The 15,707-nt window shown below is 47.1% G+C and overlaps 1 protein-coding gene across 3 annotated transcripts in view; it reads left to right on the top strand.

The window, feature by feature from the left end:
* Window positions 1–390: 390 nt before the first annotated feature.
* Window positions 391–15,707, top strand: part of GFPT1 (glutamine--fructose-6-phosphate transaminase 1) — a 47,013-nt gene continuing 31,696 nt past the window's right edge. For 2 of the 3 annotated variants that reach the window (XM_064472707.1, XM_064472708.1), the window contains exons 1-5: window positions 391–467; window positions 11,008–11,115; window positions 11,534–11,641; window positions 14,152–14,277; window positions 15,080–15,138. In XM_064472707.1, coding sequence (XP_064328777.1) covers window positions 461–467; window positions 11,008–11,115; window positions 11,534–11,641; window positions 14,152–14,277; window positions 15,080–15,138 — 408 coding nt within the window. In that variant the 5' untranslated portion in view covers window positions 391–460. The remainder of the gene's footprint in view (window positions 468–11,007; window positions 11,116–11,533; window positions 11,642–14,151; window positions 14,278–15,079; window positions 15,139–15,707) is intronic. The other variant, XM_064472709.1, reaches the window with a different exon arrangement.

Genomic DNA, 15,707 nt, shown 5'->3' with positions numbered 1-15,707 from the left:
TTATCTTCTGAAGAGGTGAGCGGTTGGAGTAGAGAACGAGAAGATGGGCCACGTGGATTTGGGGGGGGCGCCCCGTGTCGTGGGGGTACAAAAGCTGCTTCTTCACCGCCTTGGAGCAGCCCCGCGTGCTGAGGGTCCGTGGTTCGGCCCCTTCGCCGCAGGCTGCCGGGCTTGCCCGGCCGCGGCGGGCCGGGACGGCACCCTGCCGGGGGGCCGGGCTGCCCCCGCCGCCCCCCGTCCTCCCCGCCGCGGGCGCCGCCCCTCCGTCCGTCCGTCCGTCCGTCCGTCCCCCGGCGGATCCGGCTGCCACGTCCCGGAGGCGGGGCGGGCGGCGGGGCCCAATGGCGGGGCGGGCGGCGGGCCTGCGCCCTGGGCCCCCGCCGCGGGGAGGGACGGGCGGGAGGGAGGGCGGCGCGGCCCCGGCGCGCAGAGCCAGCGCGGCCGCGGACGGGGGCGCAGCATGTGCGGTAAGGGCAGGGCAGGGCGGCGCGGAGCGGGGCCGGGGGCGCTCCGGGCGGCGGGGCCGGGGCCCTGCCCTCCGCCCCGCCGGGGGAGCGGCGCCAGGCCGGCCGGTGCCGTGCCCGGAGCGTGCCGCGGCGGAACGGCCCGGCCCCCGGGGCACCCGCGGTAGTCGGGGCGGAAAAAGGGGCCGGCCGCTTCTGCGGCGCCTCGGTTACGGCGGGAAGGGGCCCCGTCTCCGTTAGCTGAAAATGTCATCCTCTCGTCTACGGTCCGCGTACGTTCCTGCGGGGGAGGCGCCTTGCAGCGTATTAATAACTTGAAAGGGCAAATCCTCCCGAAATTATATACAAATGTGGCCAGAGGGTACAAAAGGCCGGCGCCCTCGGTCTGCCTGAGACACGACGGTACTAAAAATACGCCCTTTCCTTGGTGCAGAAGCCTTGAGGGCACTTGGTGATGCTGGTGGGGTTTGGTTCAGTGGCGGGTGGTGCTGAGGGTGGTCATGCTTCTCTTCTGGGGCGGGGGGGCTGGTGGGTCGTAGTCCTCAAAAGCAATGAAGCGACTTAGGAACCTGAACCCCACTGAACGTTGGTACATACGTTATAGGAAAGGGATACAGGTTTCACCGGTAGCGTTTCCAAACCTGGCTCTGGTCCTATCAGCGAACCACTCCCACTTCCAGCTGAAAAGTGTTGTCTGTTGTTATTTTTTTGGCTATTACAACTTCTGATGTGCATTCATTCAAGTTTACTCAACGTAGGTAGTGAGGCAGATGGATAAATTGGTTTAAACGAGGCTTAGCATTGCCCATGGCAGGGTTACGCACCAGCTCACCCCAGCCTGGTGTATCCCGCAGGGGCTTCCCTGTGTGGAACACACCCTGAAGTGGACGGGAGCGCAGGCCAGCGAGGCTTGTTCTCCAGCGTCACATAGGTGCCTTCTGTTCCTGCTTGCCATATTAGTACACCTACTGTACCTCATCTCTCGGACACAGGAATATAATTTATCCTTTCTCTTCCTTTTTATTTCTATCACATCAGCTTCAAGTTTTTCCATGGAAATTCATGCAACAACGATCTGTTAGATCTTTTTATTTGTCTTCCCACGTTTCCTTCTTTAGTTTCCCTCCCGCCCCCCCTGTATTTTCACGTGCAAAATGAAAATCATGCTCTAAGCTAGACTGTGGGTTTTATACTTAAGGTGCAAGTTGCCATCTCATTCATTGTTTTTGTGAGATTGAACTGGGATCACTTTCAACCTGCCAAGTCTATGGAGCGCTACGAAGAGGCGAGCAGAAATTGCCTCGTTCGGCTTAACATTTACCGCTATGTTAATTTGTGTTAAAAGTACAAAGTGGAGCAGAGCTAAGAATAGAAGGGGTAATTATTGTTATAAATAGCTTCTGCAAGAACAGGACTGGTTTTGGTGCCTTGTACTTGCCTTATTTGAGGTCCAGCCTTTGAAACGTGCAATATTAACATTTTGCTCTTTGTCTTTTTAACTGAGATAAGCCCTGAAAATGCTGTCAGTAGTCACTTAGTTGTGTTCAAGATTTAATGGGTTTCTCCCCTTTTCCATATAAGCAAAGTTGTTCTTGGATATTGGAACACATTATGAAACAGTAAGAAAAGCATCAAGGATTATTGGGTCTGTTGTTGAGTCTTGTTCTGGGAGCCAGAGATATAGTGAAAAACGAGAAGAGGAGAGCATTAATGGAGCACATTAATACAGAAAAATAAACCTTGGAAATAAAGGAGCTTCTGAGTGCAGGACATGCGTGGCTGAAGGCAGTTAAGGTTTTGTAGGGAACAGGAGGAGAACTGTTTGGAGTCCCAGGGTACTACCACATGAACTCTTGTGACTTGCAGTTAAGTGCCGTTGGCAGAAAGGAAGGTACACAGTCTCCTCTGCTGCTGCCATTTGTGATCTGGCTGGCGAGTGCAGGGCAAAATTGACGGTGGTCTTGGCTCACGTTAGGAAACGTTAATTGCAGCAGCAGTTTGGGCTTTGTTCCGTACAGCAGCAGTAGCCTCCAGCAAAGGAACAAGGTGAACATATTGAGGTGGTTCCCACTCAGGTAGTCCTGCAAATGGCATAAATAGGCAGGACTGGCTCGTAGGTACTCTTGAGTACTTACACTAACAAGTCTTAATTGTCTCTCTTAACTGATGTGACAGTAGTCCACGTCTTGGAGTAGAGGGCTCCGATTGCTCATGCTGTGGCCTCCGCAAGGTCGGAGAAGCCATGTTACATGGCAGAGGGGCAGCCGTGCAGTCCTGGTTGCTTGTACACACAAACCCTCCGATAACATTTCTGTAATAGAATTGGAAGCCAGGATATGAATTGCTTTATCTCGCCACGCTGCCTGGCGGGTACAGTGTCCACAGCCAGATTTTTATCCAACTCATCTCAGATAGAAAGGTAGTTATTAAAATTATTTTTTAAAACAAAAGGTGACAGTGCTTCTGTTTTCTGGGTCCTCCCTGTGACGGCTTCAAGACTGGAATTATCTCACAGTTTTTTCAGCATACTTACTGGTAATCTGATGTCAAGGTTTACGTGTGTATGACCCTACAAAATCCTGTGATATGTGCTCATGCCGCTTGACAGGTAGAGGAGAGTAGCCTCAAAGTTCAGCTCCTTGATGCCTAGCGTAGGCGACAGGTCTTCTGTGTAGATGTGATGGGGTTTTGTTAATAACAGTGCTAGTAAAAAGCAGGTTTTGTTCTTGGTACGTATGGCACACTTGCAGTTTGAAGACTTAGCCAGGTACACGTGGGGTGTGCTTTGGTCTGAATGCACCAAACCAGTTGAATGGCATCTATGAAATAGTTTGGAAAACAGGTTTTTCAAGGTAGCTGGGCTCGATAGACCTTTCTGTAAATAAGTAAACCTATTGTATGCCGTGAGTGTTTTTAACAACAAAAAGGGATTTTTAGAATTTAGCTCTTGTATTACTAGTGATTACTGAAGATAAAAACGGGCTTAAGAAAGACTCGAGTTTCAGGGTTGCACGTACGTCGGTGGGGACTGCCCTCCCAGCTGCCGAAATGCCATTCCTGCGCCTGATGTGTATGTCTTTCTGTGAAGCATAGAGTGGCTCTTGTCCAGATGGAGTCCATAGAATTCACACAGTGGTCGTTTCCTCTAGACAGGAGAATCTTGTCCTTTTAGCTGGAGCGGGAGGTGCTATGCACGGGTAGTAAAAGAAGCATCCAGTGGACAAACGTGATTCCGAGTGGATGTTTTTCTGCTTTGCTTTTTTCCCAGCGCAGACTTTGATGAATTGAACGTAAACTCTCCCGTATGCAGCTAACAGACCTAATAATGACAGTCTGCTTGTTTGTGACCCTGCACTCCTTGAAATCTGTGCGGAATTAGCGTTGCTTCGGTGCGCAGCGGTTTGCACAGCGTTCCACCTCACCGAACCGCCGGGCAGCGAGTAGTAGGAGCCCTCTCCAGTGGGTTTTGAGCATCAGTTCTGGGACTTAGTTCTGTGCTACAATTAGTATCCGTGGTAGAACTTGCTGTTACTGCCCAGTGTCTCCCCTGCTGTAGTTTGTAGAAAAATATTTTTATCACATTTCCCAGACTGTAATGTATGTTATGTTTGTGATCTTTAGTAGCCTGCATCTGATTTGTTCACGACTTGAGGTCTAATAATCATCCCCAGGATAAAGGATTCTTTGGAGTTGCCAAGTGGGTGTACTGATAACATCATCTGTTGAAATGGTTTTAACAGGATACGGCATGGTATAAAGGAATTTGTAAATCCGACAGTAAACCTAGCCTGAAGGCTTCTCTGCTTTTGTGGGAAAAGAATTAGGAGAAGCTATTCCTGAGTAACTTCACGTATTCAAGACACTGGAGAGGATCATTTATTCTTACCTGGAAGTGGTGACTCATTTCATTTTCCTGTGAACTTACCATGAAATAAAGGAACACAAGCACCAAAAAGTCCATGGGAAAATTAAGTTCTCAGAAAAAGTAATTTAGTGACCATCAACAACAGGAATAATGAACGTCCATTTGGTAAAAATGCTGTTCTGTTAAAATCTGTCAGCCAGTTTACAGGGAATTCTTTATGCAGCTGTCATTAAGAAGGCCTAGGTTTTGTGCTTGAGTATTAAAAATCAGTTCGAAGAGGGTTGAGTTTCACAAGCAGCTGAATACCTGTTCTGTTGGTGGTTCCCCGGGTAAGGTTTTTAAGGCAAGCCTGCAAGAAAGGAGATGTTTTATGTTCTAAAGTATATTGTTCAAGATATTTCACTTAAGAGAAATACATGCAGGACTTCTTACTACGGTGGTCTTAGTGTGATTCAAGAATTGCATGATAAGCTGACATGCTTTGAACGAGTCTTTTCAGTGCATACGTGCAAAGTCCCGTGTCAAGTTGCTAGTTGAAATGTTTTATTACGTTGTAAAGTGTAAAGCGTGACTGCTGTTATAATCCTGAAGTATATTAGTGTCAAGTCCTGAAGTGTATTAGTGTATTCCAGGCAGGGATTCTGTTTTCTGAGCCTGTCAGATATAAATTCCTGTAGTATGCTTGCTGCTCTCTTATTTTAGCTGGGAATTCACAATTATAAACAGTGCTGGACTAGAATGAAGTTCATAGGGGTGTTGGTTTTTCTTTTTGGTTTCATGTGTATTTCACCTTGAAAAATACCAACTCAGTGCTTGTCAAGGTATCGTAATTACATGTCCATTGTATATTGTGGTTTCCTGTAATACTTCCTCTTTCTGGCTTGTTCCGGAGGGCAGGTGTGGCATTATTACTGAAAAACACGTTGAATGGTGTGTGTAAGTTGAGCTGAAACTGAAACTCCTCTTTTCAGCTCTGCTAGGGACATGACATTCACGGGGGGTTGGTTTCAGGAACGTTCTGCTTGGACTTCAAGACTTCTACATTTTCAGTGCCTGGCATCGAGGCTGGCGAGGGGGATAAGCTGGTGGTGCACCAGATGGGACCCTGATGGAAATTTGCTAGATTTGCTTTGGAATTTCATCAAAACCAACATGTTTCCATTGACTGTTGTGATTTAAATGGGTTGTCACTTTGACAGAAAAATTGGCGCTTTGCGACAGAGCGCTTCTCACGGAAGCCTTCAAGCGGCTGAAAAGATCTGTGTGGTTGATATCTTTTCGTCTTCTGAATCATGTAGATTGATTTGAATATAAGCACAGGGAGGAAGAGGACAAGGCTTTAAGAAGGCATTGCGGTTTGGAGAAAAACACGTCTCTGGTGTGTGGAAGAAAGGTCTTTTATGGTCTAAACTGCCAGGTAGAGTTGCTGTGTGCCATCCCACGTCTGCCGCCTTCCACCTCGGAGAAGGCTGCGTTTTGTAGCTGGATGAAGGGTTCCTTTGTTCAGTTTTTGAGTTAAAAAGAGGTTCTTTCCTTGAGCAGCCGGGGCTTTGCGTCACGCTGGGACGTAAGGATCACCTGAGTGCCTTTGACTCAGCACAGCCGTGCTCCTTGCTGTGCATTTACACACGGGACCAAAGGCTTGAGGTGTAATTCCAGAGAAAAACTGTATCTGCAGAGCCTCTGTTGGTGGCTGCTGGGAGGAATAAACATTTCTCAAAAACACACTTAGATTAGTGAAGCATAACAAGCATTTACTGTTTTGGGTCTTTTTTTCCTCATCAGTGTTTCTGTCGAGGGCAGTGAAATTGTACTCAAAAATGGAAGCGATTACAGGATGTGATTGCTTATATACTCCTCATCTACTCCAATAGTTAGGGTAGAGCCAGTAAAAATGCAATTTTCTAAATGTGGATTGAAACTTTCTCCAGCTATGAAGAATCACGTCATTATGGGATGTTTGAAAAGGGGAAAATGAAATGCATTTGAAAATATTTCCAGTAAATGAAACTGTTCTTTACACATAATTCATCGTGATCAAGTGTCATAAATGGGTGATAAGCCTTCAAATATTTGATTTTAGCTTGCCGATAAGCAAGTCATGCGTTTAGGAAGACTCGTGTTCACTTTCAGCAGCCTTATCATACCATTTTTTACTTTAATTATGCCTCATTTTTACATAGTATTCTACTTATTTCCTTTTTTCCCTGTTTTCTCTAAGGTGAGTTTGAAACCTGCTTTGTCTTACTTGCCTTCTCATTTGTAAAATGTGTCGATCACAGGTGAGCTCTTGGAATTTTATTTTCATAGTGGCGTCTCCATTATCACTCCAGCTATTTTCCGCTCAAGATCTAAAAGCTGAACTGAATCAAAACTGAATCTCCCGCTGGCTACACAGTCATCTTTTTTTGAAGAGTGGGTCCGCGTATTTTGCAGCGTTAACACTGTATTTGCATTTCTTTTAGTTCATGTGCTTTTCATAGTCTTTGTGTTTTCCAGTAAGAAACACTGAATTCCTTGGCTTTTGGTTTTGGGGGGATTTTTGTGCCTTTGTTAGTCTTATATTCAGATTTTTATTTGCAGTTCTCATGAATAATCTTAATATAATTGTGCTGCAATTATTAGATTTTTTTCAATGCCTGAGACAAATGCCAAGTTGGCTCCTTTCTAGGTAGATGCTTGCTGTTTGTTTACAGTGCAAGCAGAAATAAACATCTCCTTCCAGATGAGCCATCCCTTCCTGGAGGAAGTTGGTTTCTACCTTGTGCCCATTCAGTACACGGCATTTTCTTGTACACTGCTAGCAGTTGTGATGTGCGACCAGGAATCCAGTTTGGGTTTGTGGTTGGTTCGGTTTTGGTTTTTGTCGTTTTGGTATTTTTTTTTTTTTAGCTCAGGTGTGACTAAACGTGTTAAAATGTGCAGAGAAAATAACATTTCTAGCGACTGTCTGGCTTGGATTCAGATGTAACAAAGATGTCCAAAGTCAGCCCTGGACAGGGGGAAATAGTTCTGGTTTTAAGCCATTTTTGGGGGGTTCAGAATAAGTTGCAATCCCTGTGCTGGCAACAGGATGGAGACTAAAATGATCAATTCACATTTACAAAAATGTTTTATGAAAGGAAACAGAGTTTTTGCCTAATAATTGTGCCTGTCTATTGAGTTACACTTTTTGTTTTTTCTTTTTCCACGCAGAGGACTTCATTTTCACGGCCTTGCTGGGGCACCAGGGTCTGTGTGGGAAGTGCTGTGCAAAGTGATCTCCACTGGGGCTTTGAGCAAGACGCTGTTGTGTTTCTTTGTTGTCCTCCTGCCCCTCTGGGCAGGGTCTGTTTTATGGGTTACAGATATGTTGATGGGGTGCTCGGGAGGGGCCGCATGGTCTGTGCTTTCTGCAGGGCCGTTGGGGTGACCGCGCTGGGCCCCCCGCTCTACTTCGGTGGCAAATACCCTCAGTTACAACGCAATGTCACGGCCTGGAGACAAGCTGGGGTTTTGTAGCTGCATGCCTGGGAGCGTTACAGGGGTGATGCCCGATGTCCCTTGAGCGCAGGGGAGGACAACCTTCGCGCACTTGTTGTTTGGAGAGGCCTGGAGGTGTGGGTGGGCAGCCGAGACGGGGTGTAGGGTGGCAGAGCAGACTACCTACAATAAGCTTGCTGTCCTGTTCTACGCTACTTGCCTTCCACCTTTCCTACAGCCTCCTTTTCTTCTCCCTTCTTGGCATATGCCCATACCTGTCGTACCTTTTGCACGCAGTTCCTTCCCCAAACTTTACAGTGGCTCTGTCTCACCGTTGCGTGCCAGCTTGACGGCCTGTTCCGGTTTTGCCCCCGGTCGCTCAGCACGATGCCCTGCCGGCGAAGAAGGCCTCCTCTGTGCTCCCATCAATGAGGCTCTTGTGCCTCTCACACTGCTGCTGTTCACTGGAAAGGGCTTCCCGGAACTGTCTCGCTGTGGCCAGCCTGACGTTCAAACCGGGCCGTCTTAACGCTCGTCATTGGTCCTCCTTCGCTCAAAAGAGCGTACCCTGCTTGAGCGGCCTTTGGTGTTGCACCACGGTAGTGGAAGAGCTCACTCGGTAGCTGCGCGCCTGAGTGCGACTGGTTACGCCGTAGCACGATAGCAGGACCGCAGAGGTTGTAGGCGCTGCCGGAGAGCTGTTTGACAGGCCCAGCTAACGCCAGGGCGAGGAGCTGCCCGGCGCCGTCACAAAGAGGTGCGAGGCTCCAGCGTGTGGGTGGGAATGGGACCCTTGGAAGCGTGTGCTTCTGAGGTACATAAAGCACGGAGAGAGTTTTCATCTCGGAAACAATTTAGCTAATTTGGAAAAGCGTAAGCGGCATTCTTGTTTCCGTAATTACTCGTGCTGGTTACAATCCCGCCTTCTGAAGTAGCTTCACTTTGGATGCCATGGTAGGTGGATTTGGTGTAAAGGGAAAGGTCAAGAACTGCTGGAACACAGCCTGCCTTTTTAAAGACATCTCATGTGCCTGTTTTCTCTGCATTATGGTGCACGCTTGTTATTTTTATGTGTAATGCTACCGCTGTACTGGGCATCTGTTTGGGAGGTTTCTGGTAAATATGGAGAAGGGGACTTTTCCAGCTGCCTGCTAATAAAGCAGTCTGCTTTGTACTCCTGCTGTAAGACCTGGAAGTCATTTAAAGGGCTTTAGGCATCCAGGATATAGCTAAAATGTGCCGTCCTTCAGCCTGGATGACAGCTCTTTGGAGTCAGTTCACTTGTAAACAGGGAGGGTGCTGTTTGCCTGAAGAATGCAGTTTTTAGAAACAGAGTGAACTAAGTATCTCAAATTGGAAAACTTTCTTTTTTTGCCAGAAGGGTGGGGAGGAGGGTTTGGAGATTGAGAGCGCGGGGGAAGTATCGTTCAGAGGAGGCTTTTGAAATACAGCAGAGGTTGTTGACTGCTGTTGGTGCTTTATTATCTGTGGAGTTTTTTAGCTGTGAATTGTGAGGTTTGTGGAGGAGGACCTCACCCTGGCCGTGTAGGTTCTGGAACCAACATTCTAGCTGAACAGATGCCATCGGGAGATGGCAGCAGCAGGCCTGTGAGCGTGATTGGTTTGAGATGTCGGGAGCAATGGAACTGCAAATACTTACAAACTTGGTCCCTATAGTCATACAAGTGCTTATCAGAAAAGATTTTGGGCTTTGGGGAAATGAAGGTAGAAGCAAAAGAAACAGAGTAAAAGAAAGAGGAACAATAGAACGTGCATCTAAATTTTCTAGCAATGTGGAAGAAAATAAGGGAGATGTGGTATGTGCTTTTTGCAGCAGAGCTGCAGGGAGATGTAACTTCTAATGCTTTGGGAATGGGAAGTTGAAGCTTATGACCACCTTATCCTGAGACCTGTAGCTGAAGTCCATGGAAAAGGGAGAAGGAACGGGAGAGTGTCAGAATAGTACGTGGCTGCGTACGACCTGGCTGTCCCTGCTCAGGCTGAAAAGTCCCTTGTAAACTTCTCAGTGCTTTGCTCTGTGGTATTCAGTGCATCCACGAACCCTGAGTAGCCCACATTTCTACTTACAAAATAAGACACCAGAAGGCTTTGAATTATTTAGTTTAATTCTAAAACACAAACAGCTTAAGAATGCAGTTTTTCAAGTGTTCTTTAAAATAATCTCTGTGTAAACATAGGCATGTAAATATAAATAGACATAAACATGTAAACACATCTTGGAACATAGATGTTCGAAAAGTCAGCTTGAGAGTAACATTTCTCACGTGAATTAAAGTTTGGGAACCGTGAGGCAGGCTGTATGGCAGTACCATCAGGAAAATATGGAAGATTTGTGATGCCTTTAAAAGGACTTTGTGTGTGTGCGACTGAACTCCGGTCTCCTCAAGAGGTTTTGATAAAGTTTCTCAAATTACAAACCTGGAATTACCAGTTACTTACATATATGGATGTTGGTGTGAAACCCATTTTGCTTTTATTCTATGCAGATATTTTTCTCCTTTAACATGTTAGAAATGATAGATTTCAAGTACAGATATTTCTAGCATCCTGTAAATGTCTTCTCATGCTACTGCTTCATGATGGCATCAAAGGAAGTCTTTCTGAAATAGAGCCATAGTTGGAATTAGAGATCTAGGAACTTGTGTGTCCCTATCACTGCTTAAAAATAGAAGCAACAATTTATCTTCCTTTGCAAGCTACAGGAAAAATAGCTTCATTTTCCAACCTTAACGATTCTATGATTAGTTTGAGGGTGTTAGTTTGCATGAGTTAAATGATTTTTTTTCCTTAGTGAGTCTGTGGGAGGAACTTGGAGAAAGCCATTCAGGGAAGAATTCCCTTTGAAGATGGTTTTCAGCATGCAAAGCTCAGCATTAGTGAACCTTGAATTTTTCATCTGGAGTGATTAACCTGATCACTGCATTGTCCCCTGACTGCTCCTTCTGTTGTGTAGGTGGAAATTCTTTCTCTCACCACGGCCTGTGTAGTTGCTTTCAGTGTCACAAGAAGGATGCTGCCATTTTGTGGTTAGCTTTGATCTGTTAAACGTTAGTGACAGCTTCTCCCTTGGACCTCAGGTATCCTTTGAGCAGGGGATCTTGGAACGAAGGACTGTCTGGGGTTTAACTTGGATGGCACACACAGAGTTCTCAGCTGTGATTTTGTTACAGGATTACGCTCTTTTTCCCCATACAGGCATCTTTGCTTACCTGAACTACCATGTTCCCCGGACAAGACGGGAGATCCTGGAGACCCTTATCAAAGGGCTCCAGCGGCTGGAGTACAGAGGCTATGATTCTGCAGGTAGCTCTCACCGAGCAACGGGGGTTCTTTTTTTAATTTTGACTTGTAAATTATGATTTTTGTTGTGTGTTTGTGAATGGATTCTACCGTCTTCTGCTTTTGAAGAAAGCTGAAACACGAATCAGAGGTGCCTGTGAGCATGTGGTCAGAGGGTTGGATTAACTTCCAATACACAGAGTTCTATAATGTTTTTGATGCCTGTTACTTGAGGCTTTAAGAATACCTATGAGATTTCGAAGGGCAAACTCTCTGCTAATCTAAGGGGTTTCTTGCCTTTGTTTGGAGGGTCAGCTGGGGCGGGGGGGGGGGGGGAGAAGGGGCACTGTTTTAAAAAAAAGGCAGTATTTTTTCACATAAAATACTGTAGTATACTTTCTGCACCTCACACTCTTTCTTCGTGTTCCGTGGCGGTGCTTAGGTGTGGGAATCGATGGCGGAAATGACAAAGACTGGGAAGCTAATGCTTGCAAAATCCAGCTTATCAAACAGAAGGGGAAAGTGAAGGCTCTGGACGAAGAGGTTCACAGTATGTATTTCCCTTTTGTTCTTTGCCTGCTCGCTTTCCTTGAAATGTCCTCTCATCTCATTTGTGTTTTGAATATCACCCCTTTTACCCAGAAACACTGTATTTCCAAATAACTGTGTATAAAGTGCCAGAGGTGGAAACACTCACACATGTGCTGAGAAGAACCCAGTGATCCTGCGGATGTTGTCATGAAGTTACAGAGAAGTCCTTGTTTCTCAAGACAAATGAATCACATCCTATTATAATAAAACAGACCTCAAATACATTTTAGAAAACAGACCACAAAAAAAACCCAAACAAAAAAATTCCTTGAAGTGGGGAAAGGGGAATTACTGGGAGGTAATTATCAGAGGCCTCAAGCTTGGGCAAAAAAGAGAAATGCTTTAATATCTTCACCGGTTGAATTTTAAATGTTCATAGGTTGTGCTTGTCCCAGCTGAAGCTGTCCATCCAAGTGGTGGTGGGCTATGCAATTGGCTTCAGGGAAGCGTTGATGTATGTGTGTAACTGTCAAATTGGCGAGAACACAGAGGGTGAGGTCTTCTGCATCCGTTTCTGCCTCTTTGTTCCCTTGAGTTAAACGTTAAGCTCATTAAATCTGTGCAGAACGCAAGGGAGCACAAAATTGTTGGGTATGGGATGCAGGTGAGCTCTGTGAGAACGGGAAGGTGCTTTTCAGAGGAGTCAAGATCTCTAGTTTGCATTCAAGAGCTGGTGTGGTTTTTTAACAACTTTTCTTCACCCGTGCTAGCATTAACCTCCCAGTTCTGCTTCTCCAAAAGGAAGGTGGGTAGGTCTAACCTTAGGTTGCGTTAATGGTAGGAGTCTGAGGAGTGGTTAGGGAGAGACCCTACCATTGAGTCACGAGGCTAAGACAGGGCCCCTTTGCTTTCTAAACTCCTCCTCCGAGAGGAGTCTAGGTGCGGCTAAGTCCGGTCTTAGTCTCAAACTTGGTCAATGGTTTATTTTCTAAGGGTTGTAGATGTAACCACCCATCAGAGTATTTGTTGTTAGTAACTAATTTGGCAGATGCGCCGGCCGGTGGCGTTCAACGAGAGCGATCACGGCTAGATCAATGAATAGTACAATTTATTAAAGCAACAGACACACAGGTTCTTTGGATTACCGGCGATAAGATTGCTGGTTACAAGGCACACTTAAATACCAAAGATACAAGTACACTGCGAGGCTACAAGTATGCAAAACAAATATCAAGTGACTCTAATACAAAGCAAAGCAACTCTAATATGTTAGAGATTTAAAGTGACTCTACAGAGGTTTCCAGTCTTACCCAGAGGTGTCCCAGTGGGGGGGGAAGGAGGCTCAGCCCGTCGACTGGTCCCAGAAGTCAGAGTGGTACGCGATGGTATTGTCCCCAACACCCTCTTTCTCTTCACACATTTTATACTATTTTTTACCTTTCAGTTGGAGCTTGAGTGACTCTCATCATACATGCCTTTATTATGATTGATGTAAAATTTCCTCACTTTGCTTTTAAAAGCATAGACTAGAAGAAATTCCAAGCACATGCCCAGTGAGGCGTGTAACCTTTGGGATGGAGGTGTGTTTTGGTATTACAATGATATTAAAATGAGCAAAGTTCACCAAAAGGACAGCATTTTGTCAAAAGCATGACAGACTATTGGCTCAGGGTAGCAAATACGCAGCGCACCAGCTCCAGGGTACCTCGAGTTCCCATTTATCACAGAGCCTGGCCGCGATGCCTCCACACTGCTGCACCCTCCAGACAACTCCTCTTACAGCCAGTGCGCCAAGGTCTCCTGGCATTGCCGACATCTGTGGTTACTGGGGAACTTCCGTGGAATGGATTCCTCATGTATCAGCTGCACTCCACCCTGACAGCTTCTTCCATGCTGTACCTTTTCTACAAACATAAGTTTAGTTTCTAAGTCACCTCCAGTGATTATTCCACACCTTAGTGCAGAGAAAACCAGGAACCAAAAAGGCCAGGAGAGGTGGTGTGTGCATTACAGAAATAGAAGATACACAAAATATTTCTGAAGAAATGTTTGCCTGCTCAGGAAAATTGCAGGATATACAGTTTTAAAGAGGTTGTGGAGACACTTGTATAACAGAAGGAATTTTTTTTCCCCCAAAGAAATGTTAACACTGATGGTATGCTTTCTAGAGACAAGGGTTAGTGATGAATATTCTAACCATAGTGGCACGTAACCGTGAAATGGGCTGGCTCAGTCACAGCTGACTCTGCGGGAGGCGGCAGGAGAGCAAGGTGCACCCCGGGGAGGGAAATTAAGGTTGGATTCTTTCTTAAAAGTTGGATTTTTATTTTGGTAGGGTGAGGAGTGCAGGGAGGTGGCTTGTGTGCATCTGTATTCTGAATGCCCTGAAAACACGCTTGCTGTTTTGCTGGATTCTGTTTCCCTGTCAGTATTGCTGCCCTGTGGACTCTGGAGGCCTGCAGAGGCTCCCACATCGACTTTGGGGTTGGGACAGCCTCTCAGTACTAACAACTTCTCCTTCTGCTGCAGAGCAACAGGACATGGACCTCGACATCGAGTTTGATGTACACCTTGGAATTGCCCACACCCGTTGGGCTACCCATGGCGAGCCCAGCCCTATCAACAGCCACCCGCAGCGCTCAGATAAAAACAATGGTGAGTGTGTTTGCTTGAGGAACCGCGTGCTCCTGAGCAGGTCCTGGAACGTCTGGAAAAGCTTGGAGCTGCCTCTGGTGCCTGGTTTGTCACAGGGAGGGACTCAGGGCTGTGGGTTCATTGCAGGCCATGATGCCGAGCCCAGTTACTGTGAAGCCAGAGGGGTTTGGACTTGATTTCTGGCTGCAGGCGATGTTGCAGCAGTGAGTGATCTCAGGAAGGGCTGGGATTAGCGCCCAGAGGTTCGGCGGGTGCGCGGGCACAGTGCAAGGAGGAGGCAAACACAGAATGAAGTTGGATGGTCAGAATTTTGATGGCCATTCGTTGGAATGGTATTCTGTATACCTTCCCCCCCCCGCCCCCCTTTACTTATGGTTTTTTTCATAATGACCACTGTACGGAAGGGGGATGGTCTGCTCTGTGCTGCTGCAGCGTGCAGCTCGGTTAGTGTTCAGTGTAGCCGCCCAAGGAGCAGCACCAAGAAGCTGCAGGAAGAGCGTCATGCTTAATTGCTTCCAGTGGGCTGGAAACTGCCCAGCGCTTAAGTGCCTGCAGAAACTTTGTGGGATCTCAGCAGCCCTAGTCCCACCCGGTTCATTATTATCTTCTGCCATTACCAGCCATGGCAAATGGGGCAGAGCAAGGAAATCACACCAGGAGGTGAAACTCTTCTCTTTTTCTGCCAAGTGTGGCTTTTCGTACTGTAAAGTTTTGTGGTCTCTGCTGTCTGCGTTACGCGGCCACCCGCTGCCAGGCCTGGGGGCTGCTGTGGGGCTGAGTGGGGCCTTTCCTCTGTTTCCAGAGTTCATCGTCATCCACAACGGCATCATCACCAACTACAAAGACCTGCGGAAATTCCTGGTGAGCGACCCCACGTGTGTGCGTGTGACACTCCCCTACTCGCATTCTCCCAATCACTCCCTCGCTCTCCCACTCACTTTTGCTCTCACACACTTCCCTACTCACTCCCCCACTTGTATTCTCACCCTCACTTTCCCACTCACACTCACATTTACACTCTTCCACTCCCCAACTCATCCCACTCCTCCACTCACACTTTGTATTCTCGCACTTAATCCCTCACTCATGTTCCCACCTACTCTCACTCCCCCACTCACAGTCACTCATGTTCCTTCACTCATATTTTTGCACTCGCACTCCTCCACTCACACTCTCGCTCTCCTACTCACATTTTCACATTTCCATCCCCCTGTTCCCTCCCTGCCTCGTTCACGCTCCCCAGTCACTTACACCCACCCCCACATTCCTCCTCACTCCCTACTCACACTCCCCAACTTACTCCCCCTGCTCCCTCACACCCCAGCTCACACCTCCCCACTCACCCTCCTCCATTGACCCCCCACTCCCTCTTCGGTCACTCATATTCTCACACTCCTCCACTTACACTCACTCACTCACACCCCCTCACA

The sequence above is a fragment of the Phalacrocorax carbo genome, chromosome 24, assembly GCF_963921805.1.
Source record: "Phalacrocorax carbo chromosome 24, bPhaCar2.1, whole genome shotgun sequence".
In the NCBI taxonomy this organism is placed as follows: domain Eukaryota; kingdom Metazoa; phylum Chordata; class Aves; order Suliformes; family Phalacrocoracidae; genus Phalacrocorax; species Phalacrocorax carbo.
The sequence above is the reverse complement of the archived record's forward strand: the minus strand, read 5'-3'. Positions and strand labels throughout refer to the sequence as shown.